This window comes from Haliotis rufescens, unplaced genomic scaffold, assembly GCF_023055435.1.
Source record: "Haliotis rufescens isolate VD_foot unplaced genomic scaffold, xgHalRufe1.0.p SCAF_9, whole genome shotgun sequence".
Taxonomy (NCBI): Eukaryota; Metazoa; Mollusca; class Gastropoda; order Lepetellida; family Haliotidae; genus Haliotis; species Haliotis rufescens.
Window position 1 is genome coordinate 36,904,518 of NW_025964383.1, and position 14,440 is coordinate 36,918,957.

General features: G+C 41.9%; 1 protein-coding gene across 1 annotated transcript in view; it reads left to right on the forward strand.

Moving 5' to 3' along the window:
* LOC124139581 overlaps window positions 1–14,440 on the forward strand; it is a 113,737-nt gene that overhangs the window by 18,500 nt on the left and 80,797 nt on the right. Inside the window, exons 11-21 of the mRNA XM_046506757.2 lie at window positions 759–921; window positions 1,962–2,043; window positions 3,391–3,609; window positions 4,783–5,043; window positions 6,198–6,449; window positions 6,949–7,117; window positions 8,211–8,457; window positions 10,137–10,251; window positions 11,076–11,306; window positions 12,346–12,609; window positions 13,876–14,130. Of these exons, the coding sequence (XP_046362713.2) occupies window positions 759–921; window positions 1,962–2,043; window positions 3,391–3,609; window positions 4,783–5,043; window positions 6,198–6,449; window positions 6,949–7,117; window positions 8,211–8,457; window positions 10,137–10,251; window positions 11,076–11,306; window positions 12,346–12,609; window positions 13,876–14,130 (2,258 nt within the window). The remainder of the gene's footprint in view (window positions 1–758; window positions 922–1,961; window positions 2,044–3,390; window positions 3,610–4,782; window positions 5,044–6,197; window positions 6,450–6,948; window positions 7,118–8,210; window positions 8,458–10,136; window positions 10,252–11,075; window positions 11,307–12,345; window positions 12,610–13,875; window positions 14,131–14,440) is intronic.

Genomic DNA, 14,440 nt, shown 5'->3' on the forward strand with positions numbered 1-14,440 from the left:
CCAGTCCTCGAGGTTTGCACATATGCTATGTATGGGATAAAACACGCCTCTGAGGTTTTGGTTGAAAATGTAAAACCCCGAGCAGGAAAAGCCCGAGGGCTTTTCGCGAGGTCAAGGTTTTATGTTTTCAACCAAAACCGAGGAGGTGGGTATCCAATATATGACCTGACTAAATGCAAGAAAAAAACAGAAAAATAAGAAAACACTGACCTACCTTATAGTGAAAAAATACAGTGTATCGCGGTATAAAGGGAATGTCCCCCCAGTCCCAACTTTCAACACATTAAAAAACGTAAGAACATGGTTTTAATTCTTTCAACGTCATGTTCGATTGAAATGACATCATCTTTGAATTAACTTCTTTGATCTACACATCATTCACAAAAGGATCATTCACAATTTTCTCTCTTTTTTGTGTGAATATTTCAAGACTAAATTGCATATATGTTTAACCTCAAAGCAAAGCAAAATGTTATTTCCCTGCACTGCAAAATAGACAACGGGGAAACCCTGATGGTAACAGACGAGCTGACTTACAACTCTAACAATATACTTATTTGAATATTGCCAAAGTTTTGTTCAACAACAAGAAAATACTTTAATTAATTTAGTCACATAAATTACCGGTCCAAGCCTAATTTTAGCGGTAAAAAACATGTAATTCCCGGTAATTGGGAACACTGGGTCGGCCTGTCTGGACACACCTACTCCAGACTAAGTCAGTGCAGCCATCTTGAACAAAGTGTTGTCTTATTCAGGTGTGCATGACACGAGTTAAACACGACGAGTCTAGAACAATCACATCCTTGTCCAAGGGGTGCATGGCGGAAGACAGATGCAAGCCTGGTTGCGTTGATGGCATCTGCACCTACTGCTGCAGCGGGCAGCTGTGCAACGCCCGGGCCGAGGGGCCCATCAGTCGTAAGTTGGGGGATTCATCATGTTCATGGGTAAAAAAATTCTCGATACTCCCTGATTCTTGGGAGCCAAATCAGTCGTAAGTTGGGGGATTCATGGGTAAAAAAATTCTCGATACTCCCTGATTCTTGGGAGCCAAATCAGTCGTAAGTTGGGGGATTCATGGGTGAAAAAATTCTCGGTACTCCCTGATTCTTGGGAGCCAAATCAGTCGTAAGTTGGGGGATTCATGGGTGAAAAAATTTGCGATACTCCCTGATTCTTGGGAGCCAAATCAGTCGTAAGTTGGGGGATTCATGGGTGAAAAAATTCTCGATACTCCCTGATTCTTGGGAGCCAAATCAGTCGTAAGTTGGGGGATCCATGGGTAAAAAAATTCTCGATACTCCCTGATTCTTGGGAGCCAAATCAGTCATAAGTTGGGGGATCCATGGGTAAAAAAATTATCAATGCTCCCTGATTCTTGGGAGCCAAATCAGTCGTAAGTTGGGGGATTCATGGGTGAAAAAATTCTCGATACTCCCTGATTCTTGGGAGCCAAATCAGTCGTAAGTTGGGGGATTCATGGGTAAAAAAATTCTCGATACTCCCTGTGATTTGGAGCCAAATCAGTCGTAAGTTGGGGGATCCATGGGTAAAAAAATTATCAATGCTCCCTGATTCTTTGGAGCCAACTTTCATGGGAATTGGTGCCCCATGTCTTGAAATCTTGTTTGAAGAAAATTTTATGAAAATGATGAGGTGGGCATGAAATTGAATAATTACTTCATTGCAGCATTTTTGTCCAAAATTATTTCACAGTATGGATATACATGCTGATGTATATCACTGCTTCTTAACAAGCAACTGGACATGTCACCATGATAACTGGAAGGCAGAGAATGTTTTGACCACCCAATGTATGATATATTTTCAGCATGTCAATACTCTATTAAACACCAGCTATGATGGCTGGAACATGCGGACTGTCCAAGAATTGTTCTACATTCCAAATGTATTTCAGTGAAATTCATGTTGTAATTCCTGTAATGGTTATTCTCCAGCCGTCTGTTCCGTGAGCTATGCCGCCAAGTGCGCCTTCAGACTCGCCACCAGCCTCTCCGCCAACAAGGAGATTCAGTGCAGGTTTGTCTTCATGCTTGCCTGAAATGTGCCATTGGTGCCATACATGTCCCATGTGTGGACTCTAGTTGTTCTCAGATGTATCCATGTTTGGGTGTGTTTCTCATCTCCAGTCTTGGTGTATGTATACCGTATTCCACGTAATAAGCGCCCCACTCTAATAAGCGCCGACGGCAATATTTGCTAATATATTGACTAGTGAACAATCCCAATTAGCACCCCTTCTGATTGATCAATGTACACAAGACTCATTTATTCATGTATAATACAAACTCGTGTGTTATATGCACCCTTAATTGTGGGAAATTAAATTCTGGAAAAATATATCTTTCGTATATACACATTTCAGGCTGTCAGCATAAACCACGAAATCTTTCAACTCTGGGGGTTTTTTTCACCAAAATAATATTCTGATAAGAGCCACCTATTTCTAATTTTGAGAGCTACCTGGGTGCTTATTACGTTGAATATGGTATATCAGGGGAGTGGAAGATGAAAGTTTTAAAAAATGAAAATATAGAATACCTGTTTTGTTGGGAATACAATTGATAAGATACTGTAGGGGTAGGGGGGTACTAAAATTAATCTTTGGACTGTATCACTACCACCACCCCCATATTCTACATCCAATATTTGCTTTAGCGCTTTAAAGACAGAAAAAGTGGAGGGCTAAAATAAGACAAAAACAGTTCCCTTCTTTGCATATCCCTACTTTAAACAGTGCAGATATGTGCTTATGTGTTTGAAAAGGGGATTTCTGTTTTCCTCCCTTGATTTCACAGAATTGCATTGATGTCATAAAATTGTGCATGTTCAAAAGCATTATATACAAGACAATTATAAAGGTAGAATTCAATGTTAGTTCCAAGAAAATCGACCATTGACATGCTGAACTTTGAATGTATTTCTTACCAGAATAAAAATGGCTGTTGTATATGACATAATTACAATTTTCAAACTGCCATTTGTTTTGCATCCTGCAGGACTGTCAACGTAAATTAATTTTCTACCCGTGGTAGAATAGGTCTTAGCAGTCCATTGCTTGCCATAAAAGGCAACTGTGCTTGTCGAAAGAGGTATCGGGTCGTCAGGCTTGCTGACTTGGTTTATGCATGTCATTGTATCCCAATTGCGTGGATCGATGCTCATGATCACTGGATTGTCTGGTCCAGACTTGATTATTTACAGACCCCCATCATATAGCTGGAATATTGCTGAGTGCGGCGATAAAAAATAATCAATTTCATCCATTTAAAATTGGTGTATGTATGGACACATTTAGTGGCCAGTAAGACCCTGATGATTGTCGTGGTCCGAGTCTTACACTGACTTGTGTCTCCCATGTTGCAGTGTGTTTGAGGCTGAGCTAAAATGCATGAAGGAAGTCCGGCAGCAGTGTGTCTCGGACACCCAGAGCAAACTGTTCCAGCTGACTGAGGTTCTGTACCAGTCTGTCTCCTTCAAGAAGTGCCAGGTGCTACTAGCGCCACCTACCTGCAGCATACACAGTGTTGTCTCCCTTGGGCTGCTACTCTCAGCCCCAGAGGCGAGGAAGGAGGATGTTTGCAGGTGAGTGATCTTCCATGTGCATTTGGACCGCCTCTGTAGTCTCGTGGTAGAGCGTCCGCCCGGAGAGCAGAAGGTCCGGGGTTCGATCCCCGGCCGCATCATACTAAAAGACGTTTAAAGCTGGTACTTGTTGTTACCTATAACCTATATAGTCTGAGTGGGGTATTCATGTTAAACTGCGGCATGGTATCTCAGTGGGCTAGCTCTATAAATCGGCATCAGTCCAGACAAGTACAAGCAGCCACACACACACATGTACATGCACGTCGCTATATAAGTGCAATAATCTTGGACGCGACATTGAACCCCATTTTACTTCACCTCCAAATGCATTAGAGTTTTGATTTGGTTCTTTATATTTTTTTATTTACCAGTTTTTGTATCTATGGATTTCTTTTATTTCACTTAAACTGACAATGCTTAAAAATATGTTTCTGATATTTTAGTTAAATTCACCTCTATTTTTAAAAATAGAAACCGTAAACTAAGTGATGACAATAGTCGGCCTAGTCAACTGCATGCAAACAAAAAGACAATTAACCAAATTTTTCATTTCTTGTCTGTCCAACTCTATGCTCTAGTGGATAGAGCATATAACCGGAGAATGGACGGTTGTTGGTTCATTCATTCCATGGCCATGTCATGCCAAAGATGGTACTTGTCGTTACCCTGTCTGGCGCTCGGCATTAAGGTGCTAAAACAAGGACTGGTCGGCTCTGAGTCTGTATACTGTGTCTGAGTGGGGTATTCATGTTAAACTGCGGCATGGTATCTCAGTGGGTTAGCACTATTAAACATGCATAAGTAGGGACTAGTGCAAGCAGACACACACACACACACATACACACACACGTGCATGCATATCACTATGTAAGTGCAATAATCTTTGACATGAACTTAAACCCATCCCCCCGCCGTGATATTGCTGGAATATTACTAAAAGCGGCGTAAAACCATACTCACTCACTCACTCACTTAAACCCATCACCTCACCTCACCTCACCTCACCTCACCTCACCTCACCTCACCTCATCTCACCTCATCTCACCTCACCTCACCCCTCCCCACCTCATCTCACCTCGTCTTGTCTCACCCCACCTCATCTCACCTCGTCTTGTCTCACCTCACCTCACCTCACCATGTACTGACACTGATGACAAATTGTGATTGCAGAAACTTTGATGCAACCATGTTGGCTGTGACACATGCTAAGAAAACCTCGGGATGCTCCGCAGACGCCATTGAGCGAGTCGATGGATCCATGACCTTGATCCGGACACAGCTCCGTGGTTACGGTTGTCAAGGAGTTGATGGATACCATCTCAACTGTGACAAAGAGAAAGAGTGCAGTATTAAGAAGGCCACTGAGTGCTTCAAGGGCGTTGGCCCTCTAGTGGCCACACAGAAATGGACCGATAAGAAGGAGGTCTGCAGGTACGATTTCTATTACTTTGTCGACCCTATTGGGATTCTGAGTAAGGGTTGGTCTTCGTTAATAGTGTGTCACTATACCCTGAGGTTGTGGGCCATTGCTCATAATATCGATCACTAGTGTGTCCTCCCATACATGATTATTTTCAGCCCGTCGTCATATGGCTGGAATATTTCTCAGTTCAAACAAAACTCTGTTGTTGTCAGTTGATGCAGTAGCTTTGAAGTGGGACCTTGCTCTTAGATCAGTTTCACATCTTTAGCAGTTGTCAGGGCCCTGTCCACACAGTGATTTTAGCACTAAGATGATCTTAAGTCCAATACCTGAACATAGACTTACAATAGTTGTAGCGCTAAGATGATCGTACCTCTTATACCTTAACATAGACTTACAACAGTTATAACCTTGGATGATCGTAACTCCATACTTTAACATAGACTTATGATAGTTGTAGCACTAAGATGATCGTAGCTCCAAACCTTAACATAGACTTATGACAGTTGTTGTGCTAAGATGATCGTAACTCCATACTTTAACATAGACTTATGACAGTTGTAGCACTAAGATGATCGTAGCTCCAAACCTTAACATAGACTTATGACAGTTGTAGGGCTAAGATGATCGTAACTCCAAACCTTAAGATAGACTTATGACAGTTGTAGCGCTAAGATGATCGTAACTCCATACTTTAACATAGACTTATGACAGTTGTAGCACTAAGATGATCGTAGCTCCAAACCTTAACATAGACTTATGACAGTTGTAGGGCTAAGATGATCGTAACTCCAAACCTTAACATAGACTTATGTCAGTTGTAGCGCTAAGATGATCGTAACTCCAAACCTTAACATAGACTTATGACAGTTGTAGCACTAAGATGATCGTAACTCCAAACCTTAACATAGACTTATGACAGTTGTAGCGCTAAGATGATCGTAACTCCAAACTTTAACATAGACTTATGACAGTTGTAGCACTAAGATCACTTCGTGAACACAACCCTGGATGTTGCCCTGCCCCGTGTGAAACTGAGACGTTTGTGATGATATTACCCATAATACTAGAACGATCCAGTGTGATAAATTACTGTTATTCACACATCGGTGTTACGTTACAAAAGTTACGTTAAATCACAATTCACTCTTTCCCTTTGCAGGAAGTATCTGGAGATCCGGTCATGTCTGGAGAACAGTCGTGATGGATGCACAGAGAGGGTGCCGATGACCCTCGCCAACAATCTTTGGAAACAGTTTGAGTCCGCTACTGAGATTGTTGCTGACCGATGTGAAGCAGAGGTCAAGGCTGCATCGTGTGACCCTGACGATCACGAGGTCAAGTGCAGACCAATGGCTGCTCTCACCAAGTGCTTCAATAACTTCCGTATACGCAGTGTGTTCTCAGAATGCCAGTAAGTTTCAACTGTCACATTGCTAATGTTAGGATTGAAATTAATCTGTGAATAATTCAATGGTGGAAAAAATAATGTGTTTGTGTAAACTTTGGTTTTCTTTCCCTTTAGTTGTCAAAATTAAGAGGTGGTGGAAGTAGGCCAGTGGTTAAAGTGCTTATCACAAATAAATTCTGGTTCGATTCCCGACTTGGGTGCAATGTGTGAAGGATATTGGTGATGTGTCTGCATGATGATATTGCTTGATTATTGCAAAACATTGTGCAAAACCATACACACTCCGCTAGATGTGGTGCCTACAGTTGAAATGGTTCAGGAAAACTGAGAGCAATGGGGTAGCCTAGTGATTAAAGACCCTAGTTCGATACCTCACATGGATACAATATGTGAAGCCCTTTTCTGGTGTCCACTGAGGTGATATTGCATGAATATTTCCAAAAGTGGCGTAAAACCATACTCACTCACTCTGGTAAACTAAATGGATGTGAATGTCCAACAGGAACCTGAAGCTGGCCCACACCTGTATCATGAGGGAGACTGCCAACTGTCTGCCCATCCAGAGGAAGCTGGCCATGACGCTGCTGTATCTCCAACCCGACATGCCTGCTGTCATGGCGCGCTGCGGCAAAATGCCTGACACTGACGACAAGATCACTCCCTACACACAGGTACATACAAGCTTATAGTGTTTATAATTACGGCCCCTAGGCATCAGATACTTAATTACACCATCAAATATTTAATAACACCATCAAATATTCAATAACACCTTCCAATATTTAATAACACCATCAATTATTTAATAACACCTTCAAATACTTAATAACACCATCCAATATTTAATAACACCTTCAAATACTTAATTACACCATCAAATATTCAATAACACCATCCATTATTTAATAACACTTTCCAATATTTAATAACACTTTCCAATATTTAATAACACCATCAGATACTTAATAACACCATCAGATGCTTAATAACACCATCAGATACTTAATAATACCAGCAGATACTTAATAACACCCTCAGATACTTAATAACACCATCAGATACTTAATAACACCATCAGATACTTAATAACACCATCAGATACTTAATAACACCATCAGATACTTAATAACACCATCAAATGCTTAATAACACCATCAAATGCTTAATAACACCATCAGATACTTAATAACACCATCAGATACTTAATAACACCATCAGATGCTCAATTACACCATCAGATGCTTAATAACACCATCAGATGCTTAATAACACCATCAGATACTTAATAACACCATCAGATACTTAATAACACCATCAGATACTTAATAACACCATCAGATACTTAATAACACCATCAGATACTTAATAACACCATCAAATGCTTAATAACACCATCAAATGCTTAATAACACCATCAGATACTTAATAACACCATCAGATACTTAATAACACCATCAGATGCTCAATTACACCATCAGATGCTTAATAACACCATCAGATGCTTAATAACACCATCAGATACTTAATAACACCATCAGATGCTTAATAACACCATCAGATACTTAATAACACCATCAGATGCTTAATAACACCATCAGATGCTTAATAACACCATCAGATACTTAATAACACCATCAGATACTTAATAACACCATCAGATGCTTAATAACACCATCAGATACTTAATAACACCCTCAAACCTGAAAACATGTAAAGATGCTCTCCTGGACATGCCGTATTTAATGTGACTTTGATTTGTTACAGGTTATGTCCTGTATGGGCGAGTTTGCCATGAGTCTGAAGACAGTGCTGATGTCTCCGAGTGAATCTCTGTCCGCTGTGTGCACCAAGACTATCGATGTGGTCCAGAGATGTGTGTCTCGCCTGAACCTGGACAGGCAGGCCAGGTTGTCTCCCCTTGAGAAACTCTACCTCAGGAATACACTCATGACCTTGCAATATTTCGAGGACGCGGTTTGTGAGGATGTGGAACCCAAGTCAGCCCTGAATGGTGGGTAACAACTATTGTGTTTTTGGATTAGCTGCCCATGGTCTTTATTTCAAATGCAAGGTACTCCCCGTTAAGATCCAGGTTAGAATTGGTCTTCTGCAACCCATGCTTGTCAGAAAAGTCAAGTAACGGGATCGGGTGGTCAGGCTCGCTGACTTGGTTGATGCATGTCATCGTATTGTATTGAGCAGATCAAAGCTTATGATGTCAATCACATGATTGTCTGGTCCAGATGTGATTATTATCAGAATACTGTCATACAGCTGGAATATTTTTTAGTGCTGTGTTAAACAACAAAAAGCAAATACAAATAGTGAAACAATCTTTATACACCCAAACTTTTTTATCATTATTTGATTCTTCATCACATAACTCAGGTAGCCCAAATGGTCTTATTATTTTACTTACAACCCTAATGTTCATATCACAGCCATAAGGAACCCTTATTTTAAATTTGGAAAGAATCAGTTGTTTCCACTTATTATCATTATTAGGTTTTGCCCTGATGCAGCCAACCTGTGTATTGACGCAATCTAAGTAGAAACTATGCAGCATTATTTCCCCATTGCATCAGCCGTGATGCAGATCATTCAGTCTGTCGAAATCCATAAGTCAATTGCACTATTCTGTCGGAATATTAAAATCTGAACAGACATATCCGTTGACAACAAAATAGGACCGATATCAGCTTTGTTTAATGCTGGAAAACCAGATGTCTATAAACAGGACAGCCTGTGTGGCAGGCTATCCACGCCAACCAATCAGAATTAAGTTCAATACTTGCCAACTGGGTGCTTGTATTTGTTACATCACATGGAACTCCCACATCAAGCCAATCAAGAAAATATACCTCAGAAAATCCAAATATATGCAGCATAATGCTTACATAAAAATGCAGGTATCTCTTCCTGTTTTATGTCAATTAATTTCAGAAGTTTTCCATCACACAATGCTATTACATTGAGAAAATCTGGTTCTGATTTTAAACCGAAAAAACATCAAGGATTCCATTTAACAACAAATAATAACACCTCAAAGTGCGAGACAACAGGCTGACCACTTGAACGTTGATGTTTGAGAGTCGGTTGAGTTTGTTATTGTTCTAGATTATGCTTTGTGGTTAAAAAAACAACAGGTAATATATCGTCACAAAGCATGAATCATGACATTGTTATTGATAGAATATTGAGGTTTTTCCAAGCTGTTTGGAATTTGTTTTAATACAAGCTCCTTGAATAAAAGATTAAAAATATTTTTAATAACTGTTGCTGTGTTCATTTACCTATCTAAATAACATTTTAAAACTCATGTTCTTTAATTTTGCTAAATAAAATTACAACTGTCAACTGACCACCCTCATCAGGACCCTCCGAAATGCTCCGACTCCCATACAGACCACCCCATCAGGACCCTCAAAATGCTCTGTTCCCCATACAGCAGACCACCCCATCAGGACCCTCCAAAATGCTCTGTTCCCTGTCCAGCAGACCACCCCATCAGGACCCTCCAAAATGCTCTGTTCCCTGTCCAGCAGACCACCCCATCAGGACCCTCCAAAATGCTCTGTTGCCTGTCCAGTAGACCACCCAATCAGGACTCTCCAAAATGCTACATTCCCCATACAGCAGACCACCCCATCAGGACCCTCCAAAATGCTCACATTTCTTGTTATTTTTCAGTTTCTGACATATGTCTAAGTGGTTATGAGAGAGCCTCCACATGTCTGTCAGTTCAGACCATCGGCCTGATGACCCGTCCATTCCTGCCGGCTACTGATGTTGCCTCCTTCTGTGGGTGAGTAGAGTGCGGGATGAGTTGAGTAGTTTTCCTCTGCAGTAAGATGAGATTTGAGGAGCATTGTGCACACTAAGAAACAAAAGGCAGCCAGCCTTACGAATGTCTCAAGTCAATTGCATGGATCGAAGCTCATGATGACCCATGAAGATCCGGGGTAGAAAAGGTCTTCAGCAACCCATGCTTGTTGTAAAAGGCGACTAACGGGATCGGGTGGTCAGGCTCGCTGACTTGGTTGATACATGTCATCGATCCCAATTGCGTTGATTGATGCTCATGGTATCAATCACTGGATTGTCTGGTCCAGACTCGATTATTTACAGACCGCCACCATATAGCTAGAATATTGCTGAGTGCTGCGTTAAACAACAAACAAACAAACAAACAAACATTTTCTAAGAACCAACTTAACAAATGGCATCATCAACTGTGTGTAAGTATTTCTACTTTATGAAAAAGGGGGCACGGGTGGCCCAGTCGTCTAAAGCACGCCAGAAACCTATGATTGTGGGTTCGAATCCCGGTTTGCCCCGATTATGTTTCTAGGTTTGTTAGCACCATACCTGTGCTCATGGGTTTCACCGAAGTGGTACACTCTGAGACCTGCATCACTTCGAGCTTTCCTCCCACATTAAGCTGACACGCAGCGATATAACTGGAATACTGTTAAAAGCGGCGTTAAACCCAACTCACTCACTCACTCACTTTATGAAAAGTTCAGACACCCACCACCCCAGTTCTTCATTCGCCAATGCTTATTGTCCCTGAATAGCACCAGCTGCTTCTAGATCCAGGGTGTGATGCTACCACCTGCTTGGTTTCAGCCACTTCTATGAGATCGAGACGTGCGTGGAGACGAGCCTGGAGTCGTGTGCAACAGAGGAGAGAGGGGCTGTCGGACAGTACCTTGAGGTCGTACGCGAGAAGTCTATCAGCGTTTGCATGTCTCAGATCCGAACTCGACCAAAGTGTTCCCTGCGGGTAGCTGGTGCTTGTCTGTCGAGTCTGTCGGCCTACATGGAGAGTGGGAACATCACGCTGTCCGATCAGTGCATGTAAGCTTGCGACATTGTTATGTCTCCATGGATTCATCTAGACCTGCTCATAGTCTGTTATTCGGCCTCAAGTCTTACAGCATATGCCACTGAAAGTTCCCAAACTAGAAGGAAATATTTCCCAATTCATGTTGTTAGTCTTTTAATAAAATAAAAGAATTGGTTCTCAAGCAATGTTTTTTTTTAAATTTAGTGCAGGCGGGCGGTGTCTTTTTTTTTTTGAGGGGGGTGGGGTGTGTGTGTGTGTGTTCAAACTAGTATGTAACCAAATAAACAGTTGGGTACCCAAATAAAAGGTTGTGTACAACCAACCTGGGAAAGGGCCTCCCTACATAGTTGTATTCCTTGATGAGTAAAATAGTGGAATACAGTATTTGACCACTGTTGGATTTGGAATATTAAGGATTTTTTTTTTTTAAATTGAAATAAAAACGAAACATGCAGCGGACTTTGTGATGAAGCGGGCGGTGCCTGAGAACCAACATTTGTTTAATTTCTTTTAGCCTTATAGTTAAAATTAATGTTATGCCTTTGTAGAGGTGACTTGTATATCACAGATAACAGGACCATTAAGGAGGAAGAGGCTTTAATGTTCTGTTTAATATCAGCTACGCAATTTTATACAATTTGTGACTGTTATACTTCCATGCATGCACAAAAAAATGTTTATTGTTTTTACGGAAGCGCTTAATAAGCGGGGCTATTTTCTGTTTAAAATTGGATTAAGGTAAGGTTAAATTAAGGTATAAAGATATGTATCATTCCACTGGGGCCGGGGGGGGGCATTGTGGGGAGGGGGGGGGGAGTGCAGTCGCATGAATATGGAGTTACATTTTTGGCTAGGGATCAGCAGTTGTAAAAATTTGGAGAGGCATTAATTTCAAGATTTACAGTATTGCTAGATCACTGCAGAATTTCAAAGTCATCACACTGTCTATATATGGTATCCATGTTACACTGGGGCATGGAAACTTGGGCGAACATTAAATACTGGACTAGTATATGCAGTTTTATCTTGAATTACTTTTCTGTTTTGCAGGATGGTTGAGACTGTCCTTGCTTGTGTGAAGAGCCACATGTTCGGATGTGAGGAAAACACGACACAACACATTAAACATTCACTGAAAATTGTCATTGCCAAATATGGAAGCGCATGCCCTGCCCAAGTGAGACCACTGATCTGCCACGATGCCGAAAACTCCACCTGTGGGCTGACGGATGCAGCTGCCATGGCAACCTGTATTGCCCCCTTGGCCTCCCTAGCAGTACAGTCCAACCAGTACTATGAGATACAGTCGTGTTGGTGAGTACACTCCAACCAGTACTATGAGATACAGTTGTGTTGGTGACTGGACCAGGTCTACAGAATGTTACTTGTATATTACCCAGGGCACTGGACCAGGTCTACAGAATGTTACTTGTATATTACCCAGGGCGCTGGACCAGGTCTACAGAATGTTACTTGTATATTACCCAGGGCACTGGACCAGGTCTACAGAATGTTACTTGTATATTACCCAGGGCACTGGACCAGGTCTACAGAATGTTACTTGTATATTACCCAGGGCGCTGGACCAGGTCTACAGAATGTTACTTGTATATTACCCAGGGCACTGGACCAGGTCTACAGAATGTTACTTGTATATTACCCAGGGCACTGGACCAGGTCTACAGAATGTTACTTGTATATTACCCAGGGCGCTGGACCAGGTCTACAGAATGTTACTTGTATATTACCCAGGGCACTGGACCAGGTCTACAGAATGTTACTTGTATATTACCCAGGGCACTGGACCAGGTCTACAGAATGTTACTTGTATATTACCCAGGGCGCTGGACCAGGTCTACAGAATGTTACTTGTATATTACCCAGGGCACTGGACCGAGTCTACAGAATGTTACTTGTAAAATACCCAGGGCACTGGACCAGGTCTACAGAATGTTACTTGTATATTACCCAGGGCGCTGGACCAGGTCTACAGAATGTTACTTGTATATTACCCAGGTCTACAGAATGTTCCTTGTATATGACCCAGGGCACTGGACCAGGTCTACAGAATGTTACTTGTATATTACCCAGGGCACTGGACCAGGCCTACAGAATGTTACTTGTATATTACCCAAGGCACTGGACCAGGTCAACAGAATGTTACTTGTATATTACCCAGGGCACTGGATCAGGTCTACAGAATGTTACTTGTATATTACCCAGGGCGCTGGACCAGGTCTACAGAATGTTACTTGTATATTACCCAGGCCTACAGAATGTTACTTGTATATTACCCAGGGCACTGGATCAGGTCTACAGAATGTTACTTGTATATTACCCAGGCTACTGGACCAGGCCTACAGAATGTTACTTGTATATTACCCAGGCCTACAGAATGTTACTTGTATATTACCCAGGGCACTGGATCAGGTCTACAGAATGTTACTTGTATATTACCCAGGGCACTGGACCAGGTCTACAGAATGTTACTTGTATATTACCCAGGCCTACAGAATGTTACTTGTATATTACCCAGGGCACTGGATCAGGTCTACAGAATGTTACTTGTATATTACCCAGGGCACTGGACCAGGTCTACAGATGTGTGAGGAAGCTGTCAGGGGACTGCTCGGACACAGAGTTGACCACAGCATGGTCTACCATCCAGAGTTCAGTGGCTGCCCTCAGTAGCATCAATCTACCATGTGCAGCTGACCGAACAGTGGACAGCATCAGGTCAACCTGTCCGATACGGGCACCCACGTGCTCCATCATGGCTGCCATGTCTTGTCTCCGGGATGCCAGGGAGAAGTACACAGGTTCTGATATCACAAGGTGTGTGGTCATTGGATCTTCTGAAGTGTATATAATATTGTATTACTTTATTTACGTAATGCCATACACCGTATAATACATACATTATATCATTACATCATACCCGGTTACCATCAGTCCCCAGCAACCTATGCTGGTCATAAGAAGTGGCTAGTAGGGCTGGGACGAGTCCAGATTTACTACCCAGCTACCCTACCCCGCAATTACCGACCCTACCCGGGTACCCGCTGTAGGTCTCAAGAGTTAGGTACAAAATGTCTGAATAGTTTCATCAGAGCCCTGGCAAAATGTATTCAGATACAGTACACGC